The following is a 13,588-nucleotide window of genomic DNA, read 5'->3' as shown; positions in this document are numbered from 1 at the left end:
CTACAATCCCTGCTACTATGCAAACATAGGGTCAGTGATCTGATTAAAGGAAAATAAGCAGAGCTGTACCTGCATCCCTTGTGTATAGCCTAGAGATGGGGGGCCGTAGTCGTTTATGAGCTGTCTGTATTGTGCCGATGTTGCCATACTTGTGGAGGGAGAGTGAACACTCCCAGCTGCAGAGAGAAAAGGAAAAAAAAACCACCAAAAACTGTTATTATCTAAAGATTAATTAGTCTGTTACACTGGGACATATTTTAATCACTTGTTCCTAAAGCTGTGACCTCTCACCTTTGTCTAAGATCACTAATGACATTTCTGAGCGCCGCTGCTAGGAAGAGAATGGCTGAATTAATGCTTCTCTAGTGCTTGATGAACACTTGGAAATAGCACAGCCTGCAGCATTATCAGTGCAAATTGTTTGCCTAAAAGTGAAGCAGAGTGCAGCATGACAGGTTGTTCTGCCTAGACAAACTGTAAGTATTAAGGAGCCCTATTTTTGCATATATACATTCCACACAGATGAGTGTAATGTGCTGTGCTATTTTTACTTTTTCAGTGCAAGTTATCTGAAAGTAATTTTGCAACTCAAAGTGTCATCACATGGTCAAAGCAAGTTACCCTCAGTACTATTTTCAGCCAATGCCAAAACTATTCCTATTCCTAGGGAACAGTCAAGTTGAGGTACATCAGATCTGCTGCTCATTGTGTGATATGGGAGGCGAGGAGTGCTACCATTATTCCTCTTTGTGTGATATCAAACATTTTTAGCCAGTCAAATTGTGTTGTATAAGCAGATCAAAGGGAAAATAACATCACTTTGTGTTATGGTTACTTTTTCTAAAGTTATAAAAGATTATATTCACATCTAATGAGTTTTGAGTCAGTTACGAGCTCCAGAAACAGACTCTAATGTCATTGCTGACAAACTGCTCCAGAAATGAGCAATCAAAACACTTTCTCCCTCTTGTCCCACAATGGTAAAAATTTAGGTTTGAGAAACAACTGCTAGATTTTTATTTTTTTTTAAGGAGCTTAATTATACTGCCCACTTCACAACTGTGCTAAAAAACCTGCTGGTTATGCACTTGGGAGCAAGGGAGCATCACACCACTGAACTTCTTCACTCTTGCAGCTCAAGTGCCCTTGCATCCATGGATGCTGCTGTCTTTGCCTGTAGGCACAGACACAGACTGCCTGCTGTCTGGAAATATCTCCCCCCTTACAAACTCCTTTGCTGAAAATTCCCAACTGTCTTTCATATGAGGAACAGATCTCATTTACCAGCCTTCATTTAAATCTAAATTAAACTGATGCTAAAAGTCACTGGGGCTCAGAACTATGTAAATCCCTAGCTTTGTTTTAAAGTTGCAAATTATTTCATTCCTATTTTCCCCTCTCTATAAAAAGAAAGGGCCAGCAGTTACTTTGTAAAAAGCTCTGGTGAACATAGTGGAGCAGACTCCTTGTCCCCACATGGGAAGTCTCTTTCCACTTCAGAGTTATCACAGGATGTTGTTCATCATGAGAAGAGAGCATGCTCTCAACTTTTACTAGTTAACCAGGTGTGAAATCCCAAAAAGGCAAATTGGGCTAGTCACTGGGTCACCTTAAAAAAAACAAGGTTTCTCTTTGTCTTTAACAAAGCTGCTAAATTTTATGTCATTACAACTTGCAATTTAATCACTGAGGTTTCACATGGAGCTAATTTTGCTTACACATAGTAAACCTCCCCCCCAAAAACAACACACCCATAGAGTAAGGGCACTGTAGGAACAGCCCAGTTGTCAGCTACTCTCTCAATTAGTTCTTCACATTATCAGCTCAAAATACACACACAAGTGCAAGATTTCTCTGTGTGGAACTCAGTATTTCAAGTCCAGACGACTGAATTTCCACAATTACTAAACGTGACACAACAGCAAACCGCGTCTTTTTTCCAAGGACTTCAAAATGCTTCAAAAACATTAACGAGCCCCTTGTGCTGCAAGGTAAGAAGGTTTAATTACCTCAATTAAGCAGAGAAAGGCTTAAGTGATTTTTCCTCATGTACAATAAAACAAAAGGCCCATCCTGCTAAGACTTGTCTCTGAACTGTTGTTGCAAGCAGCCACATACATGAGCTGGGAGCTCCAAACTGGACGTGAATAAGGCAAGGACCAGGCTCAAGAATCCTGCTCTACCCACTGAGCAAAACTGAACTGCAGCCCATGCAAAACTTAGAGCAACTTATTGATCCCATATGGCTCGATGACAACATATTGGTTAAGGATATCAGGAACTGGTGGGCATTGGAACAGGCTCCCCAAGGGAGTGGTCACAGCACGAGGCCTGCGTTCAGGAAACATTTGGATAATGCTCTCAGGCACGTGGAGTGAGGCTCAGGGTGTCCTGAATGTTGGACACGATGGTTCTGATGGGTCCCTTCCAACTCAGCATATTCTATGATATCACAGCACAGACAATTTAGCGATTGTTTCACATTCTGTTAATTTAAGCAATGACACTCACTTGGCCCGCCGGAGATAACGCAGCAGGGCACGTCTAGATAGGAGAGAAAAACTCCTAGAAACGTGAGCTGCCAGGACAAAGCAGAGAGTTGGATCTGGATCCAAGAAAAGTTTCACAGGCGTGGAAACAGCGTGGGAGCTTGACCCCAGCCGTGGGTCGGTGGCACGGAGGGACAAAGCGGGCAGGGATGCGCGGAGGCGGCAGAGCGGGTGCGGCAGAACCGCGCCGCAGACACTAGAGGCCATCGCTGAGAGCCGGGCCCTGCCAAGTGACAGAGCGTGGTAACCATGGTGAGTTTACCCGTTTCTTTGCAGTCTGCATCAAAAATGTAATAAGACATAATGCCATGCGCCGACCACTTTATCAGCAGCAGCAGCAGGCCCGGAGAACAAAGGAAAGGATTTGGCTTGGCCGCGGTACCAGCCTCCATACATCCGTGTCAGAAGTTGTGCCAGTCAAACTCAGCTGGAGGGGGGGAAAAAAGAAAAATCCTTGGTTTCACCTCAATTTAAAATGAGGCTATCATGAAAATGAAATTATTTGGGGGGGGTGGGTATTAGTATCTCACAGGGCAACAAACCTTGAGCTTTTTGACCCATCACTTTGTGTGTTAATCTCAAGGAGAAGCACTGGGTCTTTTTTGACTATTACTCAATTAACCCAAAATTCATCTGCATGTCTGAACAGCCTGTGTATCTTGGATTTAAAAAAAATAATAATAACCACCAGATATTGCTATTATAGTTAGAAATTAGGCCAGGAAGTCTCACAGTCAATACCCAGTCAAAAATCGGTGTGATGATTAGGTATTCACTAGAGAGAAAAAAGGAGGGGGGATCTAAATTGAGGCTTGCTCTCTAACGTTAAAATGACAATGGAGACAGTTAAGAGCTGACAGAATCGAAAAGGGAGTGTGCTTGGTACTGAATTTCAGTGGCACCCTGTATCACATCCCAAATTGTCTTAGTGCCTGCTGTTGCTTAAAACCTAAATTACTATACAAACCTTCCTCCCTTTACTTTCCCAATTAAATGCACACAAAACCTTGTAGACCCCCACTTATTCTAGTGCAAACAATGTCTTTTATTTCTGTATTCAAGCAGAAGACTGCCACAAGCATTTTTCCTCACAAAAATATAGTGATTTCCTTGTTAATTAATATTAATCTTTATTAATTATGGGGGGGTACAGCAAACAGAAATGAGATTGTGGTATCAAAGTCTCTTCCTTCCAGCAGTCTCTCTCAGCCCAAATTAACACCCTGAGAGACAAAGGATCTCAAACCAATCTTTGTTTGCCTAAACTCCTGCTGACCAGGAACCTTCTCATTAATTCCTGATAGGTTTGTAGGGATCCCTTCAGCTCCAAGCCTGAGTAATCATGACCAATTTGCTGCTTCAAGTTCTAATTCTTAATTTTATTACTGCTGCTTGCTGGAAAAATAACTGGGAAGGCAAAAATAACTCACTGAGCACCATGAAGGAAGCAGCAGGAGCAGGAACATTTGGGTACACTCACCTGATCCACTTTGGCAGATGCCAAGACATCTACACATCTCAGCTGCCCCCCTGTTCCACAGGCAGCAAAGGAAAACCAGGAACAGTCACACAACTCACTCAGTTATTCGTGTAGGACTGACTTAGACAAGCCAAGGGCCAAACCCACTGGATATGTGTTTCCCAATCCCACTGGATATGTGTTTCCCAATCCCACTGGATATGTGTTTCCCAAACCCACTGGATATGTGCTTCCCAAACCCACTGGATATGTGTTTCTCTACTGTCCTGTACTTTGTAAGGTTCTATAAAACCACAAAGGCAAACCCCTGCCATTTCACAGACTCTTTCCATGCAGAAACACAAGAGCATGTAAGAAGAGATACCTGTAGCCTGGACTTTATCCAAGGTATGTGCTGCAGTCTGTGGAATCCCAACTGCTCTCCCTCTGTTTCACAGACCCTTCAAGCTGAGGCTGCTTGAAACATCAAGGCTGGTGCCATTTCAATGGCTCATGGTCACCACCTCTCCAAAGCCAGGGTTACTGCCTCTGCCACACTCTGCAGGACCTCCTCATGGAGTCCTGACCATATGGGATACCAGACAACAAGGCTGGAACATTTTAACTGAGGGAACACTAATTATTCTGTCCTAAACTAGGCAACTTTGCAAGAAAACACATGAGAAATGCTCCTGAAGCTGCTTTGCCAACACTCACCGTGAGGCATCCTCAAGCACCAGGGGAAAGGTAATAACAGCTTCACCCAGCACAGCTATTTCTGCAGCGAGGAGCTGAACACAGCTGTAGTGTTTTGGCTGACTACAAGAATATTTTATTCCTTAGCCCTCTACACACTTTGGTTTGAGTTCAACAAGAACTCCTTGCCATCCATGGGACACCCCATGCATGTCTACACAAGCAGATCCACTGCACAGCCAAGCCACACACTGAATTCTAACAGCAGTTGCCAACCCAGAGCTCAAACAGAGCCCCCGTTTCCCCCAGCCTTCCCATAAATTTTTAAATTTAAAAAATGGACCCTGCTTGCATTTGCACAAACCATTCCTTATAGCACTGGCTGTAAAAATTGTATTTTCACCCACTATTTCTCCTTTGAACAACCCTTGTGAAAAGAACAGACCTTTCTTTGAATAAAACTATTTCCTTTAAAAAAAATGCAGTGCACAGACACATAAATATGTTCTCAAGAACTAGGACATTCTTTATCGTAACAGCCAGAGGCCTTGCTCTTTTGATCTGTCACACTCTGGGCCTTTCCTCTAGTACTCTCATGCTATTTAATCTTTCCATGTGGATAACGGTCATGGTTTATGTCTCCTCTTCCTACCCTCCTGTCTCTTTTTGTATCAGAAAAACAAAAGCCAGTCCCTTGACTCCCCACCATTCTTCTTCTCTTGCTTAAGCTATTCCTACACTAGCAAGTTATTTGGCACCACAAGGAACAGATCAAGAGATGAAAGCATTTGGTGTGTACACCACATGTAGCTGGCCTGAGGGGGTATGGCTTAAGGTTAGATTTTAGTCTGGTCCCCCAGACTAGGAGGGGTATGCTTCAAAGCTGTGCCATCTTTGGTTTGGATCCTTGTGTTCCCATGGCAAGGGATGGAGCTTCTAGACCACTTTTATCCAAAAGGAATCCAGTTAGGGTGAAGCCAATTCACTCTGCAGCAAAACCAAGGTGCTGGGTGGGGACCATGCGGAGATTCGCTGACTGTGAAAACCACATCACTGTTCTCAAGCAAAACACTCAGGTAGGCAATGCCAAAAATACCTGTTTTCTAAATGTCCAAACAAGTCCACTTGAAAATTGCTAATTCTGAATGTTTAGCAAGCTTCTTTTTACATCATGCTTAACTTCATGTGGACTTCAAGAGGTCAGGGATCCAGAAAATTTCAGTCTGAACTGGAAAGGGGAGCTTATTTCCTAGAAATTATCCCCCCTGCTAAGGCACAAACACTTTGCTCTCTGCTCTGCCTACAAAGAGTATTCTTTCCAGTACTCCCACTCCAAAAACAACCTCTCAATATGGTCAACAATATCAAACAGAAGCTGTCTCTGTAAAGGGCGACAAGCAAGCCATGTGCTCGAGCAAGTCGGCACTGCAGTGCTGAGAACATAAGGACCGGCCTCGTGTGCTGGTATCATTTCTCAGGACTGAATGGAACTGGTCTCTCCAGTTGCCAGCTACAGCATCAGACAGGGAAACTGTTTTCATTTCACGTCCCAGTGAGGATTTGCACTTTTCACAAGAAACCCGTGGTTGCCGCGAGGTGTGGCAGGTGCACTGAGAGCCCCTTTGGTCCTCAGCTACAGCAGCACTTGTTGTACAGCCACCGCTTGTTCATGTGACACAGCTCCTTCCCTTGTCATTGTCAGCTGGAATTGGTGTTTCCAGACACTACAGATGACAGTTTTTAAACTTTGTTACACGAACAGGATTTTGCCTCAAAACCTGACATTTCTGCAAGAATGAGAATGAAGGTAGAAGAAAATCCTAAGCTGCTTCTGCTAGCTTCTCTATCTTGCAACACATTTTCTCTGACCTGTGCTTAGTCTAAACAATATAGGAATGCTGGTGAGTATCCACTGAGCCAGAAAACACAAGGAAACATGGTGAAAAACAAACTACAGACCCATTCACAGCTGGTGTTAAGTGTCTAGTTCAGCTTAAGTCAATGGAGATGCTCTACTTCACCTCAGCTCAGCAGCTGGTCCCTTATGGAGAAATAGTCAAACAATATGAAACACAAGACAGATGAGGAGGAAGCAGTACTTCCCAGGAATCAGTAGGATAAGCACGACAAGACAAACAAATCAAAACATGGTTGTTAGAAAAGGTAACAGAGGTTCCCCTGGGACACTGCAGGGTGGTTAGGTGAGGCTGGGAAGGTAGAGCAGCTCCCTAATAGAGCACCTTTTTACAGCCCAGGCAGAGAAGGTGCTTGTGCAGGAGATTAAATGGGGCTCCCCAAGCACAGGCAGCTTGGAATTGAAAGCATGGGGTACTACATGCAGGAACCAAATTCCCTGAGCACAGGCTCTCCAGGGAATGGGCAGACAAAATTCAGACAAAACACTGCAACCTGGGGCCACCTGGGGCCAAGTGTCAGCACTGACCTGGGCAATAGGGAAGAGGAGCAGGCACTGAACTCTGCTGTGACAACACATTCTCCTTCCCTCAGCCTGGTGTAAGGCAGAGGAGTCAGCACCCAGATGCTTCCAGCATCCTGAGTCACTTGTGGAGCAGCTGCATTTTCCTCACCCGCAGTCATCCCCAGATCTGCCAACAACCCACGGAGGTTTCCTCCCCGTATTTCCTCCCCCACATACAGCTCCTCTCCCTCTGGACTTCAGTCCAGGATTGATTCCCAAAACATGCTCCCATGCAAGAACAGAGCCCAGGCACCCACCAACCACAACCGCTTCATCTCACTGATGTGCAGTTCAAGTATCATTTTGCAGAGTGGCTACTCTCAGCCTCAACTTGAGAGGAGTTTGCTCTGCAGCAAGGACACAGCTCCAAGAGCTGAGTCGACACTGCCTTCCCAAATACTCCTGCACCAGAAGCCCTGCACTGCAGGGAAGCAGCATTACCTCCCAGAGGAAAATCCCTGTGAGATCCACAGCTGCCCAGAGCCCTCCGTCGGCCGAGACCAAAATATTCAGCATTCATACAGAGAGGCTTCTGCAGGGCTGATTTCAGGCCAAAAGGGACAGATTTCCTGTTTTCCTCTCCTCTGCAGGACGGTGGGGGGGATGAGGGGGGTCCTTCACCCCAGGTTTGGAAGCAAACCTAGAATTTATCCTCCTGGCTGGGGGGCATTTAATTTAGGCACAATAGAGAAGCAATCTCCTCCAAATCAGAATTAAGCTCCAGAAAGGAGGGGGCCATTTGCAGTCATATCACTCTGAATGCGATATGTGCAACTGCAAGGACTGCTTTGTCTAAGTCCCTTGGCCTTAGGCCACGGTGCTGGCAATACCACTAGCTAGAGGAAGAGCTGGTGCGTGAGGATAATGGCAGAAGACAGGGAGGGAAGAGAGAGCCCATTTTGGATTCAGAGGAGGACGTTCTTTCATTGAAAAGATTCTGGGGGTGTTGAGGATGATCCGAACTCAGAAGAGAGGACAACTTAGACAAGAATAGTTCCAACATGACAGCAAACTGCTGCTAACTTGCCGATACAAGGGGAAAAGGAGGGTGGGAGAGAAGGGGAAGATAAAACTGCATGAAAGAATCCAAAGCCCTGATCGCAGCCGGAGCGTTGGGAAGCACAGACACGGCAGCGAGAGGGCTGGAGACAGAAACTTCACCGCTCGGCTCGCATTGTGCGCGGCATGTCTGAGCCGGGATTTTGCAGTCCCTGCTCGCAGAGCAGCCAGACTCGGATCCCCTCCACTGCATGACCTAATCCCCACCCCTCACCCACCATCGCAAAATACCACCTTTGTTTTCCCTGCAATTTTACGGCTGTTCCGGAGAGCAAGGCACAGGTTCTCGTGGGAGCCGGCAGGAGCACGGTTTCCCTTGCTGGGCTTTGTTTTGTTTCTTTTTTTTTTTTTCCTTTTTTTTTTTTCCCCTCCGGTGACACTTCTGCTTTTTGTCAGAAATCCTCGGCACATCCCCTGCTCCCCGATCCCTCTGCAGAGCAGCACTCGAGCCCACGGTGCTCCCCACACACCACCCCGGCTCCCCGAGCCTTTGCACCCTCGCAGCCCCACCGAGCTCAGCTCCACGCAGGATCGAGGTGGCACAGCCACCTCGGCTCATCCACCAGCTGCTGACGAGTCCTTGCAGTAAAATATGATTGTTGCTCTCCTGCTAGAACAGAGATGCATCCCGGAGATCCCTTTCGCTCCTCAGCCTCCCAGGATTACAAGCACTAACGGTGCTGTAAAAATCACCCAGGCACATTTCCCTCCCTCCTAAACCCAACTCCAAAACTTTTTCTCAGGGGAAAAAAATAAAAATCAGCCTGATTTGTGGCTGTCTGATGCCAGTCCTTCCGGCTGGGCTGCGGGAATGAGAGTCGGTAATACGATTTTTTTAAGTCAGAACCAACTTCTCCATTTTGGTGCTGTTTAATCGGAGCCGACGAGCACAGATTAGCGAGATCCCCTCCAAATATCCCACAGCCAAGCAATCGCTGCTGCGGCTTTGTTCAGGCTGCACCGATTCGCACACGGAGACCCGATGCACAGCAGCACCGCAGCACCGGCAAAAACCCGCCGGCTGATGCCTTGGGAAATCGGGAAGAGAAAAACGGGGAAACGTAGTTCAAAAAAAGAAAAAAAAAAAAAAAAAAAAAAGAAAGAAAGAAAAAAGAAAAAGGAAAAAAAAAAACCGCAAAAAGTTAACGCTGTCAAGGAAACTTTTTAAAGAGGAAAGTTGGAAGGACTTCTGTACAAATCCAAGGATGAGGAGTGATTTTTAAAAAGGAGTTTTTTAAGAAATAGTGGAATCCCTGTGCGCCCCCCCTCACCCATCCATCCCCAAAAAATCTCCGGCAAGCGGAGAGGGCTCCTCCGCTCGGGATGCGGAGGAGACTCCGGCGGGGTAGCGCTGACCCAGGGTCGCCCCGAGGCGCTGGCGGAGCCTCCTCCGGCGGAGGTCCGGGGCTCCCCTCCGGCCCGCGGAGCGCGGCCCGGGGCGGCCCCGCCGCCGGAGGAGGCGTGAGGCGAGGCGAGGCGCGGGGCGAGCGGCCGCACTTGCGGCGTCCCGCCAGCAGCGGTCCTCGCTGAGGCGCCGCCGGAATATTCCTGATCCAGATCAATCAGCCGCCCCGGGGAGCCGAGCATGGAGGAAACCCGGCGGCCGGAGCCCCGGAGCGGCGGCGGCGGCGGCGCGGGGCCGGGCGGGCGCGGTGCCCGGCGCGGGGGCGGCGCGGAGCGGGGCTGGCGGCGCCGGCCGGCGGGCGGGCGGGCGCGGGTAATGGCGGCGCGGAGCCGCTGCCCCGCCATACCGGACTGGGCACAAACTCGAGTCCGGGGCTTCCCCCAGGTGCCGGTGCGGCACCCGCCGCTCGCCTCCCAAACTTGCCACCCAGTTGCCGCTGCGGACTTACCCGGGTTGAGGGGAGTCCCGGGGATGTGGGCGTTCAAGTTGGGCTTGTAAGACATTCCCAGAGACATGGCCAGCGGGAGGAGGAGAAGCGTCCTGAAATTCAGCGAAGCGTCTCCGTGTCTCCCAGACACTTTGGGTTGTTTACAGCAGTAGCAGCACCGGCAAATATGGCCGTCAGTTATATTGACACCCACAATGCAATATATCATCCATACATCATGAGGAGACGAGGATCCAAAAACTTTGGGGGAGAGCCGGCAGCCACCCGCCGCGGCCGCCCGGCGCCCCGCGCACGGCGGCGCGGAGGGCGGGGGCGCGGCGGGCGGGGGCGCGGCGGGGGTGCGCGGCCATCCCCTCACAGACAATGGAGCTCCCCTCAGGGACCGCCGGCAGGGAGCGGGGCGGGCGGGCGGCGGCGGCGGCGCGGAGCCCGGCGGCGGAGCGGTGAGGAGGGGCGGGGAGGGGGGTGCTGTTTTAATTAACTTCGGAAAGTTTTGGCACAAGTTGCGGGTTTGGCCGGGCCGTGCCCGCGGCGGGCGGCGGCCCCTGTCAGCCCCGGGAGTCCCTCAGGGAGGCCCGCGCGCCGCCGCCTTCCCGCCTCCCCCTCACCTCAGAGCGGGCGTTCACCCCGCGTTCATTCCCCGTCTCCCCCCGCCAATACCTGTTGATAATTTTAAAATAAAAGATTTTTTTTTCCTCACCCACACCCCCTAGATGCCGCCAAGGAAAAAAAAAAAAAAAAAAAAACTGCCCTTTTTTTATTCCCTTTTTTATTTTTTCCAAACCACTAGTTCTCTCCGCTTGAAGGTGGAAGGTTAATGTGGATTGCAGCTTCTGAGGGACTAAAAAAAATATGAATCTCGTTGGCAACTGACACATTTTCTACTTGCAAGCAGCAGTAAAACTTGCCCACCAAAATTTAAAAAAAAAAAAATCAGGTTAAATGATGAAGTTTTCCAGCATGTGTCTGCCATCAGAACTCGTCCTTTTCACTGCAAGATGTTCAGGTTTGCTCATTCTGTATCAAATACACTCGAATATTGTTCAGTTGCTCCAGATTTATCCCAACAAAACTGCTTGGGATGTGGACGATCTCTCTGTAGGTGCACAGCTCAGCCTGAGACCCACCAGATCAGACCCCCATGTATATTTTACCAGCAACCACTCTGAGATCTGGTAGTTTTATTGCATAAAGTCTATCCATGGCTTCATACTGCTCTTAATGCCAGTGACAGCAAACACAGAGAGCCCGATGCTGCTGCTTGGAAATCAGGGGCACATTCTTTGTCAGTGACAGTGATTCAGGCCCAGAGTGGACTGCCCTGCAGAGGGAAGCAGGTAACACCTCCATCACAGAGACACGGAAACAGTCACGGAGCAATCAGATGATTTCCTCTGCATAAAGGAGAATTGAGGGAGAATGGGAAAAGAGAAGCAGCCTTTGAGCCCCCAGCTCATGCCCTACTGACTGTACACTGCATGAAAGAAACATCTGAAAATTCTGACTGGTACCACATGAAACACAGTTGTATTTTATTTCCAGACCAAGTGCTTGACTCCGGCAATCCCGGCAAATTTCAGTCTGGCACTGACTGTCCTTACAACTGGTCCGTGCTCAGGTCTGTGAGAGAGGGGTCCTGAGAGCCCCAGGCACAGAATTACACGCTCAGTGACAGTAGTTTCACACTGGTACTTGTGATTACAACTGTGTCATTCTTCTTAGAGTCCTGAAAGAGTGCACTGCTAAACCCTCACCGTGTGAGTGAGAACTCTGCAAACCTGAAGCTCCACTTCCAGATTTGTAAATAGCAGCCTTTCTGCTGAATCCTGGAAGGCCAGCAAAGTCCTGCACACCGCTCTGGGATTTTCCATCGTGTGGTTGTTTACAGTCACACCAAGTGAGTGGGAAATGGGAGCATTCCGAGCTTGCCGTGTTTTTCACGGCTTTACACCAACTCTACGAAACTGTGCTCAGAGCAACACCGTGAAGAACAAGATCCCCTGTGTTCTGCTTGGGTTTTATAACGACAGCTTCAAAATATACAGTATTCCAAGGGGGAGGCAGAAAAAAGTCCTATAAAGATTAATCTTTCTTCAGCACAAGGCACTGCAAGCTTTGGAGCAAATTGTGAGGGCCAGGCTCGATGAGATGGTCAGGCTTGTAGGGCAGCATCATTTATCCTGTAAGAGGAACCCATCAGTATCAGATCTGGATATCTGATGTTTGCTCTGCAGTTTTCTGGGCACAGGTAGCAGTGGTGGCACAAGATACAAGACCCTGGTAAAGGACAAATTTACTGCTTAGCCTCAGACTCCTATTTAAGCTTCAGATGACTTTACTCTTGGTTTTTTGGCACTCACTGCAGGGTAGGAAGTACCTGCAAGTTCTTCCCATCTGCCATGTGCTCTGAGGGTTCACTGCAGTTCTGAACCAGGTGTGGCCACAAGAACAAAACCACCATCGTGCTCAGGCCCTGGGCTGACTGTTCAGCGTGGTGACCACAGAGTCGAGCTCCCTTGGAGGGGCTGCCTGTGGTTTCACCTTGTCTGATGTCCCAAGCTGGGCTGTGCTGCCGGAGTTGTGCTCTGCACACACAAACTGTGCCTCGAGTGTGGCAGCTCCAGCTCCCAGGCTATGTGCAGCAAGCTGCAGGTCCCTGCTCTGCAGCCTGATGGCTCGGTCGTGTTCACTGACAGCAAAAGCAGCTCTTCATCACCAAGTGGCCAAGTCACAGAGCAGGAAATACAGCAGAGCCATTTTATCACACAGGTGACATTTGCAAGCCTTCTGCACGCTAAGACGTAACTTAAAAGTAAATGTGAGCTGCTGCTTTCCAGCAAGGGAGGATGGACAGACGTGCATGTCTGTCTCTTCAGTCACCACGAGAAGCACTGGTGATGAATTTTCCAGGTACAGCTGCCTCTTCTCAGTTGTGTAATATCTGCAACATTCACTCTGTCCCCCTCCCCTTTCTTGTCTTGGTATTTTCACTGTTCCCTCTCCTGGTTTGACTTCCTCACCTCTGCTCCTCCCAAACCACTGGGAATACTGAGCAGCCAGTCTTTCCACAGAGTTTGCCTCCAGCCCCTGCTTAGCCAGAGCTCTGACTGATCTGAAGGAGGTTTTCCCTTTCCAAAGCTCTGCGGGGTGGGTGCCATGGCCCTCGGGCGAGGGTGTAAGGAATACACATGCAAAGTGGGATGTTGGAAGGTGTTGGCAGCTCTGCCACAGAGCCAGGGGCCTTGGGCCATGCTGTTAAACAAACTTGTTTGTCCCCTTTTATCTGGAAACAAAACGAAATAGTAATCACAGAGCTCTGCTGTAACACTCGTGGGGATCTGCAAATGAAGAGCACAAACTAAGCTTGTTCCTTATCACCTTGGGTTAAATCAACAATGAGAAGAATTAAAGATGGCACAGCAAGACCCTCTTTTTTCCTGGCATGTCTTTGACGTGTGTAAAACATTAAATTTGCGCATTAATTTCAATGTAA

General features: G+C 48.5%; 1 protein-coding gene and 1 long non-coding RNA gene across 4 annotated transcripts in view; one reads left to right on the top strand and one right to left on the bottom strand.

Annotated features, from left to right (window-relative positions):
* The window catches only part of CDK2AP1 (cyclin dependent kinase 2 associated protein 1), a 14,738-nt gene extending 4,320 nt beyond the window's left edge, over positions 1-10,418 (bottom strand). The window contains exons 1-2 of one of the 3 annotated variants that reach the window (XM_086855349.1): positions 10,096-10,418; positions 70-176 (exon numbers count right to left, since the gene is read on the bottom strand). In XM_086855349.1, the coding sequence (XP_086711475.1) occupies positions 70-176; positions 10,096-10,303 (315 nt within the window). In that variant the 5' untranslated portion in view covers positions 10,304-10,418. Of the gene's footprint in view, positions 1-69; positions 177-2,811; positions 2,957-7,624; positions 7,729-10,095 lie in introns of those variants that run through there. The other 2 variants (XM_023918090.2, XM_086855350.1) reach the window with 2 other exon arrangements.
* On the top strand, positions 10,415-13,588 carry LOC147649876 (uncharacterized). Its single transcript, XR_015277617.1, has 2 exons — positions 10,415-10,538; positions 10,886-13,588. It is a non-coding gene; the product is annotated as an uncharacterized LOC147649876 (long non-coding RNA).

This window comes from Cyanistes caeruleus, chromosome 18 (assembly GCF_971803275.1).
Source record: "Cyanistes caeruleus chromosome 18, bCyaCae1.hap1.1, whole genome shotgun sequence".
In the NCBI taxonomy this organism is placed as follows: domain Eukaryota; kingdom Metazoa; phylum Chordata; class Aves; order Passeriformes; family Paridae; genus Cyanistes; species Cyanistes caeruleus.
This window is presented reverse-complemented; position numbering and strand designations above follow the sequence as displayed.